At 45.4% G+C, this 19,716-nt stretch overlaps 1 protein-coding gene across 1 annotated transcript in view; it reads left to right on the forward strand.

Annotated features, from left to right (window-relative positions):
* The window catches only part of CIAO3 (cytosolic iron-sulfur assembly component 3), a 573,125-nt gene that overhangs the window by 151,500 nt on the left and 401,909 nt on the right, over positions 1 to 19,716 (forward strand). Inside the window, exon 5 of the mRNA XM_044088947.1 lies at positions 980 to 1,114. Coding sequence (XP_043944882.1) covers positions 980 to 1,114 — 135 coding nt within the window. The remainder of the gene's footprint in view (positions 1 to 979; positions 1,115 to 19,716) is intronic.

Raw genomic sequence — 19,716 nt, forward strand, 5'->3', positions numbered from 1 at the left:
AAACTGTTCTTTCTATGTGTATGTAATCTATGTAGATACAGATATGGGCAAGCTTTTTTAAAAAAGAAAGTTATAAAAATAGAGAGATTTATATTTGTTTATTCGGTACTTGCATATTATCGTAACCAAATTTCGAAGTTGCTGTAATTCATAATGTTATGGCAAAACTGTTTTGTCTTAAGTGAGAAGGGGTGTGTAAACTCCAAATTAGTATTGTATCACATTGGTTCGGAAACAGGAGTAACTGCACAATTCCTCTTCCTGGTTAGCGTCCTTTAGTGCCATAACTGAATGCAAAATTTTAAGGCATACAGTAGCAGCTTGCCAGTAACAGCAGCTATTCAGGCTACCTGATTTATCATTTATACATGTTCTCGTTTGTTTCATAGAGTGAGATGTCAGACCACCTCCTTCACTTCTTTATATGCTCTTAGCTGCATCAGTTAGCTTCACTTTCATTGACTCTCCACCTAACATTCATCCTTAAAGCACAGCTTTATGTCCATCTGCACCACATGTCTCTGCATAGCTGTTCATGTTTATTTTGCAGAGTGGTATACTGTCTCCCTCTCCATACAGCACAACTTATCTTTCTCCTTGAAAAACATTAATATGTAGCCCTGCCACACTAGGATACAGCTCAGATATTTGAACTGAAAAATCGTCTCAGCATTTCCAACATACATTTCGAAGAAACTTTGACAAGACAGACAGATATATCGGCAGGCGAAGGACTCCGTAATTAGCCGCTTCTCATGTCAGGAATCTGGTTGCGATAATACGCAAGTACCTTTTATTCCTAGTTTGCTAATATTGTCTTGAAAGAACAACAGTGGTGTGGGAGAATAAGTCAGTGGTATTAAAAAAATAAGCATTGCTGTAAAGGCAGTTTGCTATCTATATTTATGTATATAAATATTCAGTTGTTGCAATGGGTGCTATTGTTAGCTTTTTGTTTTCCCTTCTTTCTTTCTCAAAGGTGTTCACTATATCTTTGATACGACCTTTGCAAGGAACTTCAGCTTGTTAGAAAGTCAGCAGGAGTTTGTGAATCGTTTTCAGAGGCAGAAGGAGGATCCATCATCTTTACCCATGTTAGCTTCTGCATGTCCAGGTACTTTTATGGATTTTAATGCTTGTGTATGTAACCAGCATGATACATAGAGTAGATTGATTTTCTGTTCCTACTGAACTGAAGAGACAGTACAGATACTTGAGAGCTTCATGCTAGGCTAGTAGTCGTGAGGCATACTCTGATTGTACATGTTGTGTATGTATATCTTCTATAGTTGTCACTACTGCTGCTGTTAATCACTTCCATAGCTGAAGATGGAGCTGTTGTCCAGACAGCTGTGAATCTGGCCAGTATTCAACCTGGAATGTTTATGATGTGCTGTAAGAGGTGCCATATTCTATTCTGCATATTGTTTCTGAAAAAGGGTAGGAAAAAAATTGATGTTGGGAAAAAATCTAAGGGTTTCGAAAAATAAATATTGATATGAGAAAATTTGCAAGATGCTTAAGCATGTATCTGTAGACAAATATATAGATCGATATATAGACAAAATATATAGTGTACATGTTTTGGGTGTAACCCCTACTCATCCTCTCCTTTGTCCCATGCTTGAAAGATGCAGTGAAAATGAGAGTGATGTGGAATGAGGGATACTAATTGTAAAGTAGGCACCTTAAGGAGAGCAACATGTAATTTTGACTCCCCTTTATGAAAAGTCTGAAACGAGCAAAATGCTATAATTTTTTTTTTGTATCCATCCTTTGTTGTTGAAGATCTTGTTTTGTCATTAGCATTTTCAGAGATACAGTGGTCAGACGCTTGTAAATCCTCTGACTAACTGTTTAGAAAATCTGTTTTGCTCATATGATTTATTTTGGAGCCTGTTGAAAGATTTGTTGCTAGGGGGAAACACTTTGCATTTAATACAGAAAGATTAGATGAGGGCAATTTATTAATCTAAGGAGGTTAACGCAGATAAATTAGAATATAACCCATTTGAAACAAGTGGCTGGTCTTGCCTTTCATGCACAAGGAATAAGGTTTGATCTTTGACCTCCGTCCACTGACTGTATGGAGTTTGCATAAACTTCCCATTTCTATGGGGTACCTCCCAAAAGCACACTGTGTGTTTCTACTTCATAATCACCCAAGAATGGAGTTGTGGGCAGCAGCACAAACTGTAGATTGTGCCTAATGGAGGAAGGCTTGTATAGACCAATTGCTTCAACACTTTTACTAGCAGTGAGAGCCTGTTGAACCTACCCATAGAGGGGATTTGTTAATGCATTAAACTCTCCTGCCCTTAACAGTCCTCTGCTTCAGTAGCCTTTTAGTTCTACAGAAGCAATTGTAGGTTTAATTAACAGTGATGTATTTTGAATTAACCATTAGTGTTTTGGCACAGGCCAGGACTCCCTAAGTCTCTGAATATATGGACAACACTGAACTTGTGCCTTGAATATGCCACCAGAACTGTCACTACCCTATGCCTCCCTTTGTTAGAAGATAAGTAACTACCCCAAAAAATATAAATGTTTGGACGTCTCAGAAATTAGAAGTTTATCTGCAGGCATATTAAATTGTGCTTACAAATCTTAAAATGTTGGAAGGGTGTCTTCCATTTAAGTGAGTTGCTTAACCCATTTAATTTCCAGTAAAACAGCAAGCTCCTGTTTCTGTTGAGAAAATGGAGAGGTGTTTGTTTTGCATTTATGTCCAGGGCTGTATTGTACAGTTTGGTCTCTCAAAGTTGAAAAGGTTAAGATGTCTTGTAGTCAGAGAGCCCAGTTGATAAAAAGGTAAGGGGGAATAGGAATTTCATGCTTTGATAAGTGAGCTGAGATTTTAAGAACTGTGTGCATAAGCCTGCATGTACTTCAGTAGGTAAACACCATGGTCTTGTAAAATGTGATGTCCATCCATATCATTGCTGCAGTATTCATAACAGAAGGGAGTTCCTGCCCAGAATAGCCCAATGTCTGGCAAGTATGTAAAAGTGTTTGTATTTACAGGCGGGTTATGTCACGTGTGCGCTCCCCACATAAAGAGTAGGGCATAAAGGTGACGTATGGATGCATACACTCAAAATTACTTTGCCACCTGTTCAAACTCCATCATTGAACATTGATTTGAACGCCTTTCTTCTGCGCTGGTTACCAAGTAGTTTTTTTTCAGGTAAGTCCTACCATCTTTTTTATTTTCACAGTGTTGCCTAAAAATGTTATATCCTGGATGTAGTATTTCAGTGTCTGTAGTTTTAGGTTTTAACCAATTTTTAGTAGCTACTAATATATCAGAAGAGCATAGAGGCAGGTGAGCACATAGGTCAGATTGGTACTAATACTTGGTTTATGTTATGGAGGAACATTTTGCAGATGAGAAAGTTGACTTTGTATGGGGGGGGGGGGCTGTCCTTGAGGGATGTGGGTTGGCCTGGAGTTGGGGTGGATGTCCCCACTAAGGCTGATAAACTGGCAGTGTTTAGTATTTTTGTTTCTGTTTTATTCCTAAGTTTTGTAGTATGGTGTTGGAGTTTGTAGAGTTGGGGGTAGTTATGATGAAAATATTTGGTGCTATTGTGTGTTTAATAGGGTGAGTTGAGTGTGGGTGTGAATTGGCTTGTGAGAGTTGTAAAATAAGGATAATATGCTTGAGTTTAGAAAGGTTGCTCTTAAGCAAGTGTTTTTTGCCAACAACTCCAGAGCATAAAATCTATTGGCAACAATGACTTGGCCAATAAAATAGGAAGGAGTTTTGTACGTTAGGAGTGAAGAAAATGACAAGAGATCTGAAAGGACTTGTTTAACAACAGGAACAGTACTAGTAATGTAGAAGAAAGTGGGGGTGCCTGTACTACACAAATGGGGTAAGGAGCCTTCAGACCCAGCTTCATATTGACCAATTTCAGTTCTGAACTATGATTCTAAAGTGTTTGTCTGTACAAGTAAAGATATTGCCAAAACTGATAGATATGAATCGGTGTAATTTTGTGGAGGAGAGGCAAACGTGACATCATTAATAGAACAATGATGATCCAGATGGAAGTAAAGTTTAAGACGATGCTGCTAGGTCAAGGCATTAGATATAGTCAGTTGGGGATTTATGAGTAGGGCAATGGTAGCATTTGCAATGTGGTTAATTAGGAAGATATGTAAAAGGTCAGAGTCAGAAATTAAAGGTGTGAGGATTCCTGCCTGACCAGATGTGTTTGGGAAAAGGAACCAAGGTGTCCTCTTTCCCCTTTGTTTTATATCGTGAGCAGTTGGCAAAAGAAAACATGAGCCTCACAAGTTCAGGTTTATAACTGTTATGGTAGTCAAGAAAAATTAGACTTCTTTACAGATAATATTTAGTACTTGATAAACCCAGAAGATAATATTTCAGTGTTGTAGAAACATGTGTCAGATGTTCATCGTGTTACCCTGCTGCAGTCAGGCGGTCCCGCAGTCGGCCGGAATTCCAAAGTCTTGGACCGGCGTCTGTTGCTGTCGCTTCTTCCCTGACGTCAGTGCACCAGGGGTATATGTAATGCATCCAACGCCATTTTCTTCAGTCTTTCTTGCCGCGCGGGGCCCGAAGCAGAAGCAGTTCGCAAGTGCCGGTCGGCCAACTCCTGAGATTTTCGAAGTCGAATTTCAGATCCGAAGTCTTCAATAAAGCTAAGTACCCCGTTGGGGAAACTTTTCTTGCCTCAGTCCGATGTCAGAAAAAGTTAACAATTGTATTTCTTGTAGGAAGCAAATACCTCATAAGGATTTTCATTCTTACTGCATACCTTGCCTAGGCCCAGACCACGACGTCACTGGTTGTCGTTTTTGTGCTAGGTTTAATAAGCGTACTATAAAAAAACGCTTTGATTTCGCACGACACTACTTCGGTAGAAAATTTAACTACACTATGCCGTCGGAGCAACCGACTACCGGCATGCACAAAAAACACAAGGACAGGCAGCCTAGACCCAAGCCAGACTCCGAGGCCTCGGCTGGTCCGGTCTCCGGTTCACCGGTCTTCAGTGAGGCTCCAACACAGCCCCTGACTACCGCAGATCTGGAACCCGAGACCGCTTCGGAGCTTTTGGCGGAGAGTACTAGGCCGACGCAGCCATTTTGTTTACCCCCTACCCACGACACTGCTGATAAAGATGTCGGTGCTGCAGAAACACCTTCGGTTTCTGAAGGCGTCTTCAGACCAACGATGCTCACCATAAAAACGTATCCTAAGACTCCTATTAAACCTAAAAAGACTGCACTTCAGTCTCCAGTTCAAGGCCCCATGCCTAAAAAACAGATGCTCAAAATGGCTGCAGATTTGATCTCTTTAATCAGGGGTTCCCAACCCCCACCCGACAAAAGGCCTAGACAAGAGGAAGATTATGCCTCCTCTGAACAAGTCTCTATTTCCTCAGGCTCCTCTGAGGACCAAGATTACTCCTTCTCCCCATATGAAGATTCTGATGCTGAGGATTCCATTCCCTCAGCTTCTCCCCCTGAAGACTACTCCTTTGGAGAAACTTTACACACTATGAGGGAACATTTTCTTTGGGAAGGTCAGGACTACTCTGACTCAAAGAAAAGGTTCAGAGAGTTTCTTTTACTCCCCCAGCACAGACCACTTGCCATCCCCCCAGTTTTAGACATAGTGGATGATGTTTACTTAGAATCCAGTTTAAACCCAGATTCTCTGCCTCCTGCTCCAGCCAAACCTGACAGATACTATAGAGTGCCTGATTCCCACAAATTCCTTTATAAAAGCCCTGTTGCTGATCCAGGGTCCCAAAGGGGCTAAGGCTTCTATGGCAAAAAATCCTGTACCCTCTGAAAGGGACTCCAGAGCACTAGACAGGTGGGGGAAAAAGGTTAACACCTCAGCTACTCTAGCTATGAGAGCACTAAATTGTCAATTTCACATGCTAAAATATCAGCAATTTCTAATGTCTCAGTTAAAACAAAAAATGAGCACACTCCCTCAACAGTCTGAATTCAAGGAAATGCAGGATCTGTTGCATGCAGCTGAACAGGTGGGAAAACATACTTTACAATGTGGTTTTGATGCCTTGGAAACTTCCTCTAGAGCAGCTGTTACTGGGTCTGTTATACATAGGCATGCTTGGTTAAAGGAACAATCTCTGCCTGATCATGTTAAAGCAAAGTTACTAGATGCACCCTTACAGCAGGATGTCTTATTTGGGGTTAAAGCAGAGGAGGTTTTAAAGAAAATGGAGGATAAGGCAAAATCTATGCAGACGGTCAAAGATTTCTTACAAGTACAGCCCCCACGCTTCAGTAGAAATTGGCCAGCAAAAAATTGGTCCTTTCCAGCTTCTGACAGACCATAGAGGGGTAAATACAGGCACCCAAGGGGCAGAGGACAAGCACAAATCCATTACAAACCCCGCCAATGGGGCACCGCAACACAGAAGGGAAGAGAAGACAGGCCACAAACTACTAGAAGGCAAGCACAAACTGCCAAGCAAAACTCTCTTGGCAGTTCCCTTGGGAGGAAAATTAGCACTTTTTGCAGACAACTGGCGCATCGTCACAAAGGACAAACTGGTCCTAGACATTATCTCACAAGGATACAGATTCCATTTCCACACCTTGCCAAGGATAAAAGGAATGCCAAACCTGCCACAAAATCAGTGGGCAGAGACACAAAAACAATTTACAGCTCTCATGTTCATGAGAGCCATTCAACTGGTACCTATACAGGAGCAAGGCCAAGGATTTTACTCAAGGCTCTTTCTAGTTCCCAGAAAGGACAATGCTTGGAGACCCATTCTGGACCTTTCTATTTTAAACACCTTCTTGCAAGTACCCAAATTCAAGATGCTAACACTACAGCAGCTTCTTCCCATGTTGGGCAAGAAAGCTTGGCTAGTAACGTTGGACCTCAAGGAGGCATACCTGCATGTCCCTATCAGACACAATTGCAGAAGATACCTCCGTTTCATTGCAGGTTCAACCCATTACCAATTCTCTCTGCACTGCCCTTTGGCTTATCTACTGCGCCCAGGGTCTTCACAAAATGCCTGGCACCAGTAATTGCATACTGCAGACAAAGAGGAATTCAAATATACCCATACCTGGACGACTGCCTCATCCAAGCAGAAAGCAAGGACATTCTCTTACAACACCTGGCTTTTGTAAAACATCTTCTAAGTTGCCTAGGGTACACAGTAAACGAAAAGAAATCAAAACTAGTGCCTTCACAAAATATAACATTCCTGGGCGCCAGCTTGAATACAACGGCCCAGATGGCTTATCTGACGCCAGACAAACAACTACAATTAACTCAATACTTCAGAGCAATGGCAACAAAGACCCAACTCCCTGCAAGAAAAATTCTGCAGGCCTTGGGCTTCATGGCATCTTGCATACTACTAATACCATTTGCAAAACTGCATATGAGGAAATTACAATGGTACCTAAAAAGCGTATGGAATCAACACAGCCACAGCTTGGAAACAATGATACCTCTCATTCCCTGCCTTTAACAGGAGTTCCTATGGTGGTCACAGGCATGTCACCTCAACAAGGGTCAGCCTTTCACCTTACCCCCAGCCAGGCAAACTATGACAACAGATGCATCGGACTATGCCTTGGGGGCACATATGGCAGGATGGTGCATTCAAGGCATATGGACTGCAGATCAAAGGAATCTGCACATCAGTCAAAAAGAAATGCTAGCTGTACAAAATGCTCTGACAGCCTTCAAGGACCTCTTACATCCAGGACAGCTTATCATAAGAACAGACAACACCACAGTAATGTGGTACATAAACAAGCAAGGGTGTACACACTCCTACCCTCTATGCAGGCAGCACTGGCTTACCAAGTTCAAGTACAAGCTCAATTTCTGCCAGGAAAAAAAGAACACATTGGCAGACGATCTAAGCAGAAACATCATGGATCCCCATGAGTGGAAACTGGATCCACAAGTATTTGCAATGATAACTCAAAAATGGGGACTCCCAGACCTAGACCCCAAAACTATCAACTAACAAAATTTTGCACAAGGACTTTTCACCATCAAGCTTGGAAAGTGGACGCACTCTCATTCAGTTGGAAAATGCTGACAGTATATGCCTTTCCTCCATTACCACTTCTCACAAAGGTGCTGCTGAAAGTCAGGATGGAGAGACCCCAAATGATACTCATTGCCCCAGACTGGCCACGCCAGCACTGGTACCCCATATTAAGGAATATGGCCCAGGGCCCACCATGGATTCTACCACAAATTACCCATCTGCTCACACAGCAAGACAATCGGATTCTACACCGCCAGCTCAAAACATTAAACTTGGCTGCATGGCAAATCACCTAAGCAACCAGCCAGCTCCTCTCTCTCAAGCTGTTATGGATGTTATTCTGGAGGCCAGGAGGCCCAGCACCAGGAAAGCCTACTCAGACAAATGGAAAAGGTTTTGCGCCTGGAACCGAGCTAAAGGCCAAAATACCTTTCAGCCTGACATACCTCAGATTTTGCAATATTTAACTGAGATGCTACACAAAGGGCTTTCTTTCCCATCTGTTAAAATCCACACCTCAGCTATTTTAGCTCACTACAACACGGATCCTCCCTTATTTTCACATCCATTCCTGAGACAGTTTCTCAGAGGGGCCAAAAACATTAGGCCTCCCAGGAGAGTACCAACACCTACTTGGGACCTCAACTTTATTCTGGAAAAACTTGCGCTGCCTCCTTTTGAGCCAGCTTTCTCAGCTGACTTAAAGTTTATATCATGGAAGACTGCCCTGCTGCTAGCAATTACTTCAGCGAGAAGAGTTTCAGAGCTTCAGGCACTAATGGCAGTAGAGTCTTTCCTCATTTTTCATCAAGACAGAGTTTCTCTACGAACTAACCCCTCCTTTATGCCTAAGGTGGTATCCAGTGTGGCTCTAAATCAAACCATCCATTTATCCACCTTCTTTCCAAATCCACAGAACAAAGGAGAAAGACTCCTACATTCTTTGGACGTTCACAGGCAGCTACGTTACTACTTGGATAAAACTAAGGTTTTCAGAAAATCTGACCAGCTTTTTGTATCTTATGCTACAGCATCACAAGGAAAGGCTATCTCAAAACAGACCATTTCCAAATGGATAGGATATTGCATACGTTTTTGCTACACCCACCATGGAAAACCAGTTCCTGCTAGCATAAGGCCCCACTCTACCAGGGCAGCAACTACATCTACAGCCTACCTCAGGGGGTGCCAACCAAGGATATTCTGGAAGCTGCAACTTGGAGTTCAGTACACACCTTCACCAGACATTACCACTTTACTCTAAGACTAGAGCTGGCTTCGCCACTGCAGTTTTGCAGGGCCTTCTAGCCTCCTCTAACCCGGTTTGACTCCACCACCCATCCTTAGCTTTGGGATTCTACCCAAGTGTGATGACTGCAGCAGGGTAGCACGATGAACGTAGTACATTTTCTACCTACCATAAATGTAGATGTTCGAGTGTATACCCTGCTGCAGTCCAGGTTACCCTCCATCCCCTCTGAACTAGCTGAACTTATCTCTACCACTCTATCCTATACTACCTATGTGGTGTATTTGCTTGTGCCTATGGGTTTTGTTTTATTTTCATATAGCTATATGTATATATATATATATATATATATATATATATATATATATATATATTTTGCATACCTATTAGGGGCACCTGACATCTGGGGCAAGAAAAACTGAAGAAAGTGGCGTCAGATGCCTCTGATATACCCCTGGCACTCTGACTTCAGGGAAGAAGCAACAGCAACCGACGCCGGACCAAGACTTTGGAATTCGGGCCGACTGCGGGACCGCCTGACGGCAGGATAACCCTGGTGTGATGACTGCAGCAGGGGGTATACACTCGAACATCTACATTTATGGTAGGCACAAAACTGTACTTTCTCCCTGAATGAACAGAATGCGACCCAGTGCCAACCTGGAAGGTGATCTTTCTGGGTGTGTTCTTGGGCACCAACTCAACAGAAGTTTACTTAACCACTGGAAAAGATTGAATCCTTTTTAACCATGTTCCAAAACATGATGGGGAAATCAGTGGTGACAGTGAGTTTCTGAACATACTACACCAAGTGGCATCCCTGTACTCATGATGTTTTGGCCAGGCTGCACATGACCAAACTTTGATTGTACCTTAGAAATACCCAGGACCACTATCTTCTGTCCCTGAAACATATCCTCCCATTTCTAGAGTATATAAAGATGGAGCTAGAATTGTGGAAAAATCAGATCAGAAAGAGCAAGGGCATGTCTTTCATGCTGCCTATCCCAAACCAGACTTTAACCATGGACAGCTTGCACATAGCTGGGAGGGGACACATACAGTAAGTCTGAAAGTATAGAGAACTTGGAAAAAAACGCAAGCAAAGGTGCACATAAACTTAAAGGAAATGTTGGCAGTGCTTCAGTCTGTCAGTGCCTTTAGAATATTGTGAAGTCTTGGAATCCCGCATGTCATAACAGATAACACCACATTTATGTGGTACATACATAAACTGGGAGTGGGGGGGGGGGCAATTACTAACTGTGCAGGCTACCTTACAAGCTTGAGAGTTAGCCTCTGAGTACATCTGTACATATATGGTTTACTGTGACAAGGCTGAAGCCCACAATCCTGAAATGGATTGTCTTGGCAACATAATATAGAAGACCATAATGTCTAAAAATCTTAAATACTGAATATACCTACCACTGTAAACCTTGGAACAAGTGCTAACATGGATCCTGCAGAGGGGCAAGTCCAGACGTTTAACATTGTGTATTTCAGCATTTTGGTGTTTTTGCACTATGTTATAGGGATTATGCATTTTAGGACTGCGAGCTTCAACCTTGTGATAGTAAACTCATATATACCAACCAATGAGAAATGAACAGCAGGTCAGTTGAGCAGATCCACACAAGCTGATGGTGGTTTGAGATGCTTTATTAGATCTCATGAGCAAATGGGATAGAATTGTTTGACTGAACATTAAGCAACTAAAAAATTCTACTCCAGAGCTCCAAACAGACAGGTGTTCGCAGTAGATGCCTTCTCCTTAGATTGGTTGTGCCTTTTCCTCCATTTTGTCCCTCAGGTACCCTTATGTTTTACTGTAGTACAAAGCCTAAAAAAGGAGAGGTCAGAAATTATCTTGATTGTTGCCTTCACAAAAATAGGCACTAGATGGCAAGGGAGCAAACCTTTATTGTTTCCTCAGCATGTGAACCTCTTTACACAGTGGAGAGGGTCCTTAATATTGCACAACCTGATCACACCGAGTATAGCAGCTTGAAACATCCATTCATCCAACCACAACACCTTTTCCCATTTCTGCACATGAGATTGGGGTGCCACTTCAGCAGTGGAAATCATCTAGAGCCAAGGTTCACATCACCGAGTGGCTAGCCCTGCCACTGCTGTTCTTCATAACACATACACACATATGGCTAATGTAGTGTCCAGTCCACTTATTGCATGTCTTTGGAATGTGGGAGGAAACCGAAACACCCAGAGGAAGTCCACGTGAACACATGGAAGACATGCAAACTCCACACAGATGGCACCTTAGCGGAGTATTGAACCGGAGAACCTCTTGCTGTGAGGTGACAATGCTATCCACTGCAGCACTGTGCTGTCCTCAGCGGCTTGAAAGATAATATCTTACTACTGTCTGGCCACTTTTTCCTTGAGAACTTAATAAAAATTATTATGAAAACTAGAATGCCAAGCATTAGGAAATTTTACCTAGCTAAATGGAAAAGATTTTCTCAGTGATATCAAATGAGGAACCAGCACCCACAACAAGTGGAAGTGCTTGTGGTTCTCCAGTATTTCACAGGCTTATACTAGGCTAATGACCACCAGTGTCTTTTTATAAGCCTAGCTGTGCATTCCAACCCAGTTTTGGCCCCATGTATCTTGGATGCCTGTGTGGTGGGGTATATTAGTAATGAGGTAACAAAGAGTTATGTGGGGGAGGGGTTATGTTAGTTAGGGATTAATTTACTTACTGTTGCACTCTGTCCAACAGTGATATTGGTGCCAAACCATGGGTGAATTTAAGATTTCTTAGCCGATGATAAAAGTTTTGTTTGAATAGGGTCAGGAATGACCTCTGCGTCATGTGAATTGGATGCCTATCCCATAGTGTGTGAATCCTTTCAGACACACACAGGTTTCTCCAGCATGTTGTGTTTGTTACAGGCAAAGTTCAGCTCCTTGTATCTAGTGATCTGAAGTAGGAGATTCATTTGTCTGCAACCTGTGGGTTATGGATCCGATATCGGATCCGAACCGGCATGGTTTACCAGCTATGGATCCAAGCTCTCAGCTCCTCCCCTCACCCATAATGCCCTGCTCTACCCTCATGACCTCAGATCTCGTTTGCCGCGCATGGTGACCAGATTGTGTTTTTCCAGCTAAGTGAAATTTCTAGTCTTAAAGTGCTTAATTTTGAAAGTTTTGTGTGAAAGTTGTGTGGAAGTGTAGGTTTCCCTTTTATTTTATTATACTTTTAGTCTCTTAAAATTTAATTTTACTTATCCCTCCCCTCGCTGGTAGCGTAGTGTGTGTTTGGGCCTGTTGAGTGGTTTTGTTACTTTACTTTAACTAGTTTTAGTAACCTTGTTTGTTTGCTTTTGGGATGTCTGAGCAGCCCAAAGCTATATTTTCCAAGTGCTCCGAGTGTGGCCATAAGCTTTCCCCAGCTGATGGCCACACTCGGTGTGTTAGATGCCTGGAGGTTGAACACCTCATATCTGGATGTTCCATTTGTGCAGGGTTCAACCCCAGGGCATTGAAGGAGTGGAGGTCCAAGCTTGTCTTGGCGGGTCTTTTGCCGCCGGACTCGGCTCCGGCCTCCGCTCCTTCGGGGGTAACCGTTCCCACGGTTGTCCCCTCTCCGGCTCCCCCTCCTCCTCCTGGGACTCAACCTCCCTGTAGTGGTTCGGAGGAGAGGGAAGCTAGGAAGAAGGACCGGAGGGAGAAGCACCATAAGCGGCGGGCCAAGACCTCTGTTTCGGCCCCGCCAGCCAAGCGGGCTTCTCCTCCGGCCTCCTTGTCTGCTGGCTCTCCCCCCTCCTCGGCTCCGGTCCCCAGTGTGTTTTTCACCGGGACCTGAGGAGGAGGAGACCCGATCTCCGTCGAGGCTATCGAGGAGGCACTCAAGGCCTACCTCGGTAGCCTCATCGAGATCAACTTATAGCCTGTCAGACGCTGATCTGGACCGGATGATGAGAAAGTTCATCCAGGCCCAGATGCAGATGGGAGTGCTCTTGCCTCCCCTCTGGGGAGCTCGACCCTTTTCAAGCCAATTGCTCCTTCTCCGACCCGCTACCGGGTTCGGAGCAGTTGGAGCCGAGCAGCCGGGCGGGGTGGGTCGGCGCCGATAGTACTGGTACCGGATCCGACCCTGCCCTTGAGTGCATCGGATCCGACCTCTCGGAGCCTGGATCCGAGCGGATCAGTGCTCCTTTGGCGCCGTCTGTGTCGGAGCGCACTGTCGCCGGATCCGGCCGGGCGCCGGCTCGATCCACTCGGATCCGAGGGAGCCGATTGTCGGATCCTTTGGTCGAGGTCGGCTCCCCTTCGGCTTTTGATGTAGTGGAGAGGGCCCTGTTGAGGGTCTCCGGACCCCCAGCACTTGCTTCGGCTCCGTCCCGCGCTCCCTCTGCACTGGGTCAGGCTTCCACCATCCGGCCCTTGGGACAGCCCGCTCCTGTGCCCCAAGCTGTTCCCCTGGAACAGGTTACTGTTCTGAGGAGTCCTCTGACAGCCCCCCAGAGGATGTTCCTCGCAAGCATACATGCAAAAGGAGGCACATTGAATCCCCCGAGTCTCTCACGGAAGACACGGATTTGGAGGAAGGGGAAGGCTCCCCACGGTCACCCCCCGAGGATGTCTCATTTGGAGACATCATGGAAATGCTCTGCATAAGGGGGGGGGTGGTCTGCCCCCAAGTCTTCCTCGGACGAGTCTGTGTTCTTGGAGGCATTTGAAGCGGGCCCGTCTACCTCTTGGGTGTCCCCTCCTGCCGACCCCCTGGTGGACCTCATTACCACCAGGGCGTGGAAGGAACCGGACACCGTGGAGCCAACCCCTAAAAGGCCCGACCGGATTCTCAGTCCCCCGGCTGACCGTGCCCATTGGAGTAAGGGGCCTCCGGTAGATGCCATGTTGACGGCGGTGGCCACCAAGAGGGAACTTGCTCAGGAGAGTCCCTCAGTCCATCCCCCGAGCAAGGAGTCTTGGATGATGGACCGCTTGGGGAAGCGGATGTTTAGTTCAGCGACCTTCTCGGTAAGGGCGCTAAACTATCTGGCACATGTGATTAGGATGCAGCACGATCTTATTAAAGAATACGCTGCATCCCCCCCACAGAGTCCATGTCGGAGGAGGACAAAGTGCTGCACTCCAACCGCATGGCCACTCTCAGGTCCATTACCAATACCTCTATGCGGCTACTCTCCCATGCTACGGAAGGCGCCGCTAGAGCCGCAGGGGCAGGTCTAGTTACTAGACGTCAGGCCTGGCTCCGTCATTGCGATTTCTCAGAGCCCTTCAAAGCGTCATTTGTGAACGCCCCCTTCGATGGTTCTGCCCTCTTTGGCAAAACTGTTCGCGACACTTTGACCCAGAGCGAGAAGGACGGGAAGACACTGTCTGCCATCGGAATCCGCTTCTCTGCACCCCAAAGGCCCTATTCTAGGAACCAAAAGGGTCAGAAGAAGATGTGGTTCCGGAAGTCGCAGCAATCCCAGCCTGCTCCGGACAACCAGTCCTTCCGTGGCAGAGGAGGACAGGGAGGACGCCGCCCTAGAGGCAGAGGGGCTCCCAGGAACTTCGGGTCCAGAGAACCCTTCTCTGAACGGCCTGCGCAGCAACCCTGAGGGGTTGCCCAGCTGCTCCACTCTGGAGGCAGTCGGGGGACATTTTTCGGAGCACCTAACGGCATGGGAGTCCATAACATCAGACCGCTGGGTTCTCCAGATCATATCCAGAGGATACCGTATTCCCTTTCTTCACTTGCCAAAATTGAAGTCCCTCCCCGACGTTCCACCCGGTCAGTGGGAGGCCGCTTTGGCAGAAATTGGCCATCTGCTAAAGAAAAGAGCCATCCAGCCCGTCCCCCCAGACCAGATCGGATCAGGGTTCTACTCCAGGTTCTTTTTAGTGCCAAAAAAGACGGGGGATCTAAGACCAATTTTAGACCTTTCTCTCTTGAATCTGGCAGTTCCCAAGGAGAAGTTCCGAATGGTCACTCTGCAGTCTATTCTCCCCCTTCTGGGAGAAAATCACTGGATGTGCTCCATAGACCTCAAGGATGCGTACTACCATATACTAATGGACAGGCGCTCCAGGAGGTTTCTCCGCTTCCGGCTGGGAGCTAGTCACTACCAGTTCCGGGTCCTTCCCCTTGGTCTCACCACAGCCCCCAGGGTGTTCACCAAAGTATTAGCAGTGGTAGCGGCCCACCTGAGGCTTCAGGGGGTACAGGCCTTTCCCTACCTGGACGACTGGCTCCTTACCGCCCCAACAAGGCAAGACTCCTTTCTCCATCTTGCTCCCCATCTGGGCATCACTATAAACACAAAAAAATCCAACCTAGCACCCACGCAGTTCATAGATTTTATAGGTGCCAGGTTAGACACAAGGAGTTTAAAAGCCTTCCTCACTGCGGACAGAGTTCAAAATCTGCAACTCCAGGTGCGGGCCATTCTCCACTCAAGCTCAGTTCCGGCGGAGTTGGTCCTGAGGGCTCTAGGGTCCATGGCGGCTGCTATAGCACTTCTTCCTCTCGCCAGGTTCAATATGCGCATCCTCCAGTGGACACTCCTAGTACAGTGGTCATATCTTGCTCTTCCTATGCATCATCCCATTGCGATCAGCAAGGCTTGCAAGCGGTCCCTCCTGTGGTGGCTTCACTCTCCAGATCTCCATGGAGGCCGCCCATTTTGTGCTTCTCCCCCTCTCGCCACGGTGACCACGGACGCCTCCCGCCTTGGGTGGGGGGGGCATTTTGCATGCCGGACCGTCCAAGGCACGTGGAACGATTCAGAGACCTTACTGTATATCAACGTTCTAGAGATGAGAGCAGTGCTCTTAGCGTTGCTAGCACTTCAGGCCTTTCTTCCCTTGGGAACAATTGCGATTCAATCGGCAACATGTCGGTTGTCTGGTATATCAACAAGCAGGGAGGAACCAGGTCTTACCCTCTTTGTCGAGAAGCCATGAGAGTTTGGGAATGGGCAATCTCCACCAACCGCTTTCTCATAGCAACGCACATTCCGGGTCGGTCCAACATCCTGGCGGACAAGCTCAGTCGCACCATTCTCACCCCTTACGAGTGGTCTCTCAATACTCAAGTAGCGGAACGCATATTCGCACGGTGGGGAACTCCTTCTTGCGATCTTTTTGCCTCTCCCTCAAACACCAAGTGCAACAGTTTTTCGCTCTGATACCTCCTCCAGGAGGTTCCCAAGAGACGCTCTGGTGCATGCTTGGCCACCCGGTCTTCTTTATGCTTATCCCCCCTTGCCTCTGATGCTCCAAGTTCTTCAGAAAGCCTCTCAGTTGGGGTGCAGAATGATTCTCATTGCTCCGTTTTGGCCTCGACAGATCTGGTTCCCCTTCCTAAGGTCTCACTCTGTGAATCCTCCTTGGATTCTAGATCCCATTCTGGATCTGATATCTCATCCATCCCGCTTATCTCCTCCGAACCTGGACAACCTGAAGCTGACCGCTTGGCTGCTCCAGTTCCACTCTTGATCAGGACTCCCGGTATTTCGTCCCCTGTTAAGGCGATCCTGGTGGCAGCTCATAAGCCATCCACTAGGAAAGTCTACCGCAGCAAGTGGAAACGGTTTTCGTTGTGGGCGGAGCGGCAAGGCCTAAATCCCTTCACAGTTCCTCTCCCTTTGGTGCTTGATTTCTTAACCACTCTTTTTAACGATGGTGCCAGCAGTTCCACGGTCAAAGTACAACTTGCGGCAATTTCACATTATCACATTGGTCATGACTCCAATCCACTGATGTCAGCCAAGTTGTGTAAGATTTTCCTTAAAGGTACTTTTCTTCTCAGGCCCCCTGTAAAACAAGCGGTTCCTCCTTGGGACCTTTCCTTAGTTCTCCAGGCCTTGACCGCCCCCCCCCTTCGAACCGGCGGCTACGGTAGATCTGAAATTCTTGTCGTTCAAGACTGCCTTCTTAGTAGCCATTACTTCGGCCAAGAGAGTTTCAGAGCTTCAAGCATTATCAGCTAAACCTCCTTACTTGGTCTTTCATCCGGACCGTGTTTACCTCAGGACCAACCCGTCCTTTCTTCCTAAGGTAGCTTCTGAAGCAAACATTAATCAATCCATTAACCTCCTGTCTTCTTTCCTAAATATGAAAACAAAGGTGAATACAAGCTTCACTCCTTAGATGTTCACAGGCAACTTAGATTTTATCTAAACAGGACGGCTGGTCATAGGCAATCCGACCAGTTGTTCATTTCCTTTGCTAAATTTAATTTGGGCAAACCAATTTCTAAAGTCTCACTATCTCGCTGGATTTCACAATGTATCTTATTGGCTTATCAAGCTTCAGGAAGGCCCGCACCGGAGGGTGTACATGCCCATTCAACCCGGTCAGTCTCTACCTCGGCAGCCTTTAAGGCTAGGATTCCTCTAGATGATATTTGTGCAGCAGCCACGTGGGCTTCATCTCATACTTTTATTTCCCACTACAAGTTGGATCTTGCATCTAGGGGTAGAGCATCTTTTGGCTCCGCTGTACTCCGGAATATCCTTCCATGATGGCCGCCCAAGATTCAGGTAGCTGGGGACTCTGTCCCACAGGTTGCAGACAAATGAATCTCCTACTTCAGATTTAGAAGTTATGTACTCACCATAATGTTCCATCTGAGTAGGTGTATTCATTTGTCTGCAACCATCCCGCCCTCCTATCCCCCTGGCCTTTCATTTTCCTGCATATGTTGTATTACCCTTTTCAGGGTGTTCTTGCTGTTGGCAAACTCGATCTGAGGTCATGAGGGTAGAGCAGGGCATTATGGGTGAGGGGAGGAGCTGAGAGCTTGGATCCATAGCTGGTAAACCATGCCGGTTCGGATCAGATATCGGATCCATAACCCACAGGTTGCAGACAAATGAATACACCTACTCAGATGGAACGTTATGGTGAGTACATAACTTCTAATTCCTGGTGCTGTTTTTTACGAAAGTGCAAGAGATCCATTGGAGCTGGATCTGAGGATGCCTTATATGCCAGGCATAGATTGGCTCTCAGTAAGCTCTAAGACTGAATACAGACATAGGGCCCTAAAGTGAACTGCATAGGATAGGGTATTCTTACCCTGGATTCTTCTGGTGAGGAACCTTTGAGGGCATTCCAGCTGTTGGATGTGTCTGGTTAGGTACGTACCAAAGGGGGCATTGTACTCTGTGATGGATAAGGGCTGAGTAGGGTGGTACTGAACTGGATGCCGTACCTTTGCTTATGAGCTGGGTGACGTAGAATGATTTACTTACTGTCTTGGTTGAGTGTTAATCAAGTGCCATATTACTGTCTACATATGTTTCCTGATTCCTGACTTCTGGGTCAGCTTTTAAGGGTGTTTTTATAAATGGAATAATTAGCTTGGGTAGGCGATTTCCCAAGTGGAACTATAATGCATTTCTTCACATAAAGTTTAAACCTGTGGCTTTGACAGCAGTCATTTGTTTGTGTTTGTGTCTTGTAGTATGCCGGTGTCATGTGGTGGAATCTATGATAGCTTCCAATTTACAGTTATCTGCAAACTTGATGAGTAAGAGGCCTGACATTAATGATGGCTAAGAATTAGATGCCAAACATGAGCGGGTGCAACACTGAGCTGTGGGGTACTCCGCTGGTGACCTGTCTCCTGGTGGAAAAAACTATGATAGAAGCGCCAAGCAGTCCAAACAAGCCAACAAAGCCTTAACGCACTTTTATTACCAATATAAAACAGCGTTTTCGCTACCGCAATGGAGTAGCTTCCTCAGAAGCAAAAAGACACAATAAAAAAGGCGCCAAGCAGTTTTATACTGAATGCACCTTCAGTCAATTAAGGTATAACAAGGAAATTGTGTAAGCAACATCACTTCCCAACATTTAAAAACACATTAACATATAAATAGTCAATATCGTTTTTTATCTTTATAAAATTAAAAACTTTTAAACAATAAAGGCAATGTGAATAACCAATGTGAAGTACAAATATATTAAAATATAAAAATTGATGAATAATAACCAAAGTATGATAAAATAAAATAAATAACCCCCTCCACACATTTCTATAGCCTGCCAACTTTTATCTAATGCAAAAAAGATCTATATTTTAAAACAGGAGCGATGTTACAGCTCTCATTTAATCCTGGGAGGTTAAAAGCATCGAGCTTAAGTTGCCATTCCAACTCTGAAATCTCTAGTAAAAGAGAAGTAGGTCCACCCCTAAAAGATCTATATGTACAATCAATTCCCATAAAAACAAAGTTGTGGCCAGGGTTGATCTCTACATGTTTCGCTAGAGCATTTTCACTTTTATTAATCCTGATGGCGTAACAGTGTTGGTATATGCGCTCCCTGAATTTTCTGTCGGTTTTACCGACGTAAAAAGCAGGGCAACAAACACAGAAAGCCACATAAATAATAGATTTAGTTTCACAATTTATTTTACTGTTAATTTCA

This window comes from Protopterus annectens, chromosome 12.part0, assembly GCF_019279795.1.
Source record: "Protopterus annectens isolate FY-2018-M chromosome 12.part0, PAN1.0, whole genome shotgun sequence".
NCBI classification, from domain to species: Eukaryota; Metazoa; Chordata; order Ceratodontiformes; family Protopteridae; genus Protopterus; species Protopterus annectens.